This window comes from Pogoniulus pusillus, chromosome 12 (genome assembly GCF_015220805.1).
Source record: "Pogoniulus pusillus isolate bPogPus1 chromosome 12, bPogPus1.pri, whole genome shotgun sequence".
Taxonomy (NCBI): Eukaryota; Metazoa; Chordata; class Aves; order Piciformes; family Lybiidae; genus Pogoniulus; species Pogoniulus pusillus.
The window spans coordinates 15,807,126-15,813,125 of record NC_087275.1 but is presented as its reverse complement, the minus strand read 5'-3'; the positions used below and the strand labels follow the sequence as shown (position 1 = coordinate 15,813,125).

General features: G+C 44.7%; 1 protein-coding gene across 8 annotated transcripts in view; it reads right to left on the bottom strand.

The window, feature by feature from the left end:
- Positions 1–859: 859 nt before the first annotated feature.
- The window catches only part of HUNK (hormonally up-regulated Neu-associated kinase), an 87,547-nt gene continuing 82,406 nt past the window's right edge, over positions 860–6,000 (bottom strand). For 7 of the 8 annotated variants that reach the window (XM_064152404.1, XM_064152408.1, XM_064152405.1 and 4 more), the window contains 2 exons: positions 5,074–5,254; positions 860–2,708 (listed from right to left, as the gene is read on the bottom strand). In XM_064152404.1, the coding sequence (XP_064008474.1) occupies positions 2,062–2,708; positions 5,074–5,254 (828 nt within the window). In that variant the 3' untranslated portion in view covers positions 860–2,061. The remainder of the gene's footprint in view (positions 2,709–5,073; positions 5,255–6,000) is intronic. The other variant, XM_064152402.1, reaches the window with a different exon arrangement.

Sequence of the window (6,000 nt, the reverse complement as noted above, 5' to 3'; positions counted from 1 at the left end):
CCAATGAGGCAAACCAACTGTTTGCAAACATACTGATGAAAACAGGGCCTGGACCCTTACTTACGGTTTTGAGACAGAATACCCATCTCGTAACAAGATGATGACAGCATTTCTGCTGCTTGGATTTTGAAATGACATTAAGTGGGCCAGAACGTGAGCCAGCAGTGTCCTCAGGCAGCCAAGAAGGTCAATGGCATCGTGAACTGTATCGCCAAGAGTGTGGCCAGCAGGACCAGGGAAGTCATTCTTTACTCAGCATTGGTTAGGCCACACCTTGGGTACTGTGTCCACTTCTGGGCCCATTAAGAAAGATGTTGTGGTGCTTGAAAGTGTCCAAAGAAGGGCTGGAGCACAGTCCTCTGAGGAGTGACTGAGTGAGCTGGGGTTGTTTAGCCTGGAGGAAGAGAAGGTTCAGGGGGGACCTTATCATTGCCTACAATTACCTTAAAGGAAGTTGTGGCCGGGTAGGGGATGGTCTCTTCTCCCAGTCACCCAGTGACAGAACAAGAGGACGTAGTCTCAGACTGCACCAGGGCAGGCTTAGGCTGGATGTTAGGAAGAAGTTCTTCACAAAAAGACTGACTGGCCATTGGACTGGGCTGCCCAAGGAGCTGGTGGAATCACCATCTCTGGAGGTGTTCACAAAGAGACTGGATGTGGCAATTAGTGGCATGGTTTAGTTGATAATACTGGCTGATCTTGAAGGTCTTTTCCAACCTGACTGATTTTGTGGTATCAGTGAGGCACACACGAATTAGGGCTGCCCGCTTTGGAGCCAGAGTGGAACAAGCTTTGTTGAGATGCCCCCCTCCCCTCCCAAACACGCATGCAAGCGCCAGACAGAAAGAAAAGAGTAGTCTTTAGATAAACCTTCTAATTTATAGGAAATGGTTTGAACTCAAAAACAAACCAAAAGATGTTGCCAATCTCTCAGATGTATCATTTACATAGAAAAACAAAACAGGTATGCAGAACACGGTGCTTCTTAAGAAAGTTAACCTTTACCTCTCATGCCAATACTGAATTTTGGTAACCACTGCATTACCAATCTCGTGGTATAAAACGGCACTGGTACAGGTTCACTGTGTCCTTTGTTAGTCTTTTAAATGCACTGCAGTCTCTCAGAAAGGCCTTCAGGTGCATCCAGTGCTGCCTTGAGTAACGGGTCAATGCCATCCCGCACGGAGGTGTGCTGTGAAAACTAGTGTGGCTGCAAACATCAGTGGTGACTGGATTGTTTAAACACAGAGTGCTGCAATCTGGATCAGTCTCTGAAGCATCTGCTTACAGACCTATTATATGAAAGGAACAGGCCTCTAGTGCAGTGAATTTCCACGTGATGAAACTTGCTTTTAAATAACCATGTTTCTTCTGAGTGACATCATTAAATCACAATTTTCTTTAGGAAAGAAAAATTCCATTATTAGCTACTTTATGTAATTAACTGTAAATCTGCTTTGACTTCCAATCCTCCCACTTTTTCTGAATGTTTAGATCCCTCATGTCTTTATTCAAGCTTCTGCCAGCTTCATATTCTTGGCAGTACTTTTTAGCAAGTAGACTTTGGAGGCAGTATCTTGAATTTTTCCACTTGTCTAGCCACGTGAACAACGCCTGTAGCAGCACCACGTACTGTGTGGCACAGGCAGATGGAGCACGGGCAGCCTTACCACAGATCCTGGATGAGATTGGCATTCATGGCACCACACAGATTACCTTGATGAATCAAGCCATTAATGCTCACTGCTCTCCCAGTCAACCTTACTCCAACACTAGATGAGAACAGTGAAAATACATATTCACATAGCTCTGCCAAGACATGTTTTAGCATACAGTTAAGATGCCAGATGCTAGTATTTCTTAAAAGCACAAGTAGAGCCCTTTCCTTTCAACTGTGATATGGAGGATGATGCCTTCCTTACAAGCAGAACTCTGACTTTCTGTGTTGGACCACTGTAGCATATTACATAGTTACAGCAACATGCCTGTGGCCTTCCCTTCATATTGGAAGTAAAAAGATCAGGTTGCAGAGAACAGCAGTGCAAACCCCAGAACGTCAGACTAACACTGGCCGCTGACAGCATCTGCTGCATTGAAGGAAATCTGCGTGGGGCTCATCTGCTGCAGCTGAGGCATCCTCGCTTCCAGAGGCTTGTCACTCGCCGATTGCATCGTCTGGTTCCTCTTCCGCAGCATCTGTCCGATCCCCATCATGGGGAATCTGCCTCTGCTTTTAACGCAGTTAGGGCTGCCTAAGGGGTTGTTGGAAACCAGCTGAGTAGGGGACACCACTTCCTCTTTTGCTGGATATGCCTTTTCTTCATATGTGAAAGAGACTTGGTTGGGGTGGACGGGGGATGCGCTTCCTGGCTGAAAAAGTGGGGACAGTGTCCTTTCACTTGAGCTTTTGTAAGGGAAATTCATTGGTGAGCCTAAAATTCTGTACTGATGAGAGGGGGAAACCTGGTCTATCTGGTCCTCTCTGTCAACCGACTCGAAAGAGTGCACAATATTCAGGATGAGAGGAGAGTCTTTTGCCCGGCCCCCAATCCGGGCTGGCTCCTGCTGTGGTGACTCCTGCCTCTTGAGGAGCCGAGGGGTTCTAGGGGGCGGCTGCTGGACTTCAAGGTACTCCAGGGAGCTGGAAGTGACGCAACCCGTCTTGGTCACCAGGGGTTCGTGGAAAGGACTTACTCCACCACTAGACTCTGCAAAGCAATCAGAAAAGGAACCAGAAGAGCAGACTGCAGTTAATAGCACTGCCTTCTCTGCCTTACAGCAGTGTCCAACATTACCTTCAAAAATCTTAGAAGACTGTAATAAATGCACCAAGTAAAACAAATGGTTTTGGAGATGCAATCAGAACCTAATTCTCTGACACTCATTTGATATTTACATTGTTGTTTCATGGGTAATTCATCTGCCACTTTCATCAAAGGCAAGAAGAATGTTCAAAGTAAGGCAAGTACATGAAATGGAAAACCACAGATATCTTCAGCTGTTCATATTAATTACATCCTCTAAGGCCACATCTGAGAAATCTCACATCCCTCCTTTCCTAGCACAACTTTGCATGGTTTTACCTGGGTCTGTGTACTGTATACACTGACATACCTAGAGACAGAGGGGACAACACTAAGTTAGTTCCTAATATCTTACTTGCATTTTGGAACAAAATCTGTTCTTGTTCCACACATGTAAATAGGGAGTAGCTGCACCAGCCAGATTCAGACTGTTACAGTTGGAACAGACTTCCTGCATTGACTTCGACAAGAATCTTCCTCCCCACACAAGAACTGACTATAAATGGAACAATCTTTGCAGGATTTGGCCCGGTAAAACAAAACTGCTCATGTTGTTGATTTCTCCAGGATGCTGGCACTTGCTTATGCCAAGCTAGGCTCAAGCAAACATGCTTTGCTGCCTTTATGGACAGCTATGCTAGGTTCTTCCTAATTAAAAGCACAGCAGACTGGCAAGTAATCAGTGTCCTCAAGCTCCCTCAGCTTCAAATCATTTGCAAGGGATGTAAAATAATTCAGGTCTGCTAGCCTTCAGGTCACAACCACAAACCTCACAGGTATTTCTTTTGAAACAGACAGTCTCAGCAGGGATTGAAACCTGAATGGATGTACAAGATAAACTCCTTGCATTCAGAGTTGCCTGGGAAAAGGAGACCAGGTTTAACATGACTAGCTTCTTTCTAAAACTAGTCGAAATGATGTGACCACTGCATTTAATAGGAGTCAAAACATGGTTTCCACAAGGAGATAAATGCTTTAGTAGAGATGTGAATGATTTTCAGATTTCAGTTCAAAAAAGCAGAGTGGAACCTAAGCAGGAGAAAAAGCTAACTCGGTTTACATCCCCTTGTGCCTCCCTCCTCAGAGTGACAAGGAATCTGAACAAAATGAGCATTTAAAAATGTTCTTTGCATTTCTCACCAAAAGATATGTCCCATTTCTGACCAGCTGCATAGATTACTGCTACACTGCAGCAGAGGTGCCAGTGCTACCAACTGGCATTTGTCAGACACCATTTGGACATTTTTTAAAAGCAGAAATCAAATGGTAAATTATGAGGTCACAACAAAGAGCACAAAACCACAATAAGCCAGCATTCTGAGCAACTCCCTCACATCTCTCAGTAAACAGCAAACATTTGACATTGCCACGTTTCCTCCTCCTGCTCCATGGTGTTCTCCTCTCATTTACTTCCTTTATTTAACGGCTGGCTGCATTGTTTTTCTGGTCCTCAATATCTTCTGTCCTCACGTGCACTACTGATGCCCTCTTTTCCCCACTGACTCCTCTTTTCCTCCACTCCTTTCCTCTGCCTCCTTTTGAGAGCAGCTCTCACCCATCCTTCTCAGGCTGTGTCCCACTCTGAGTGATTAATACTCTGTTCTCCTCTGGCTGTCCTGTCTTTTTCCTTTCTCTGATAATGCTTTTCCTTCTCCTTTTGCTGCCTAAAATTCGTTGGGGTTGGTAGTCCCACCTTCATTTCCTCTTGACTGCCTACTTCCCTTTACTCCTTCACCAGCTGCTACCCACTGCTCCCAGGGATGCCACCATTACCAGCACTCTCCTCAGATTTCTTCCTGTGCTGCCCCTTAGTTCCCCTCTAGGAAAACACATTCCCTCGCAGACCACAGAATTGTTGGTAGGAAGAAGCTTGTCTACTACCAGCTTTGGTTTGTCAGTGATCTGGGGTGGGTGTTGATGCTTTCAAAGCATCACAGTGTGAAGTGCAGATGATTTTGTACAAGTATGTATAAATATGGAAAGAAAGCTTATTTTAAAACAGTGGGGATTCTGTCAAACAAAAAGAGAAGTAAAAGTTAGGATTCATGACTGCTGAACATCGTCATGGTTTCCTCACGACGTTTCATTCAATGTTTGACTACATTATCCAGTCCTCTTTCACACACCACCTCCAGAGCAGATACTGAATGCAAGCCCATGACTATTTACTAACACACACACAACACACCAGACCTTCTCACTAATACTGTGCAAGCCCAAACATGCACATGCACACACAAGACACACCACTGGTATTACTCCCACTGACCTTTCTCTGGACCTCCAGGCTTGGTGACCTTCCAGTCCTTCAGCAGAGCCTTGGTGTTCTGTATCTGTGAGACAAGACAGGAAGAAGGCTGTCTATATGAAACTGGACTTTTCTCAGTTTTCTTTGGGAGCTGACGGTGAAGAATCTCCCCTTTCTTTTCTTGTTCTTTGAGTTTTTTGTCCTTTAAGTTGTAAAACAAACAAGAACAGTTTGGTTTACTCAAGGGAAGTTTAAATGACTCCCCAGACTTAAAAGCACACCACTTCCCAAAGCCAAATTAAAAACTATACATTTACAAGGCACTCAAGTAACTAAATCTTCCATGTCTCATTTTCCCCTGATCTGTCTGACATGATTTCATGGCTCCCATCTGCTCTGACACTCAGGCAGTGTGAAAAGTTGGTTTTGGAAAATTTAAGAAAAAGAAAAGCTTTCTCCTCTGAGGCCATTTGTAGTAGGAGACCTCACTGGAGCAAGGAGATGCAGATTCAGGTTACCTCATAGCTGAAACCTGCCTCCCTGTTTAAACCTGGAAAAAAAGGCCTTCGTTTCTCTTTATTATGCCTCCTCCGGCACTTGGAAAAAAGCTTTAAAGAAGTTTAAACTCTCTGAGTGATTCATGTTCTGTCCAAACAAGATCTGAAGGAACATGGCTCTCACTTCATGGCATCTTTGCAACAGCACAAGTAGTGGAGGGAGAGAACTCAACCCTTCCCTGAACCCAAACTCCTTTTCTTGTGATAGGGAAAGCAGCTGAAGGTGGGATTGCACATGCACACATCCTAAGACACAGGCCTGGTCTCCAGCGATGGCAGAGGTGAAACAGAACCTGAGAGTGGTATCTAAAGAGGAGCTCAATTCATAGTATCTTTTTTCAACATGAATCACTAGATTCTGCAAGCTTCCCAACACTTTTCACTTGCCACA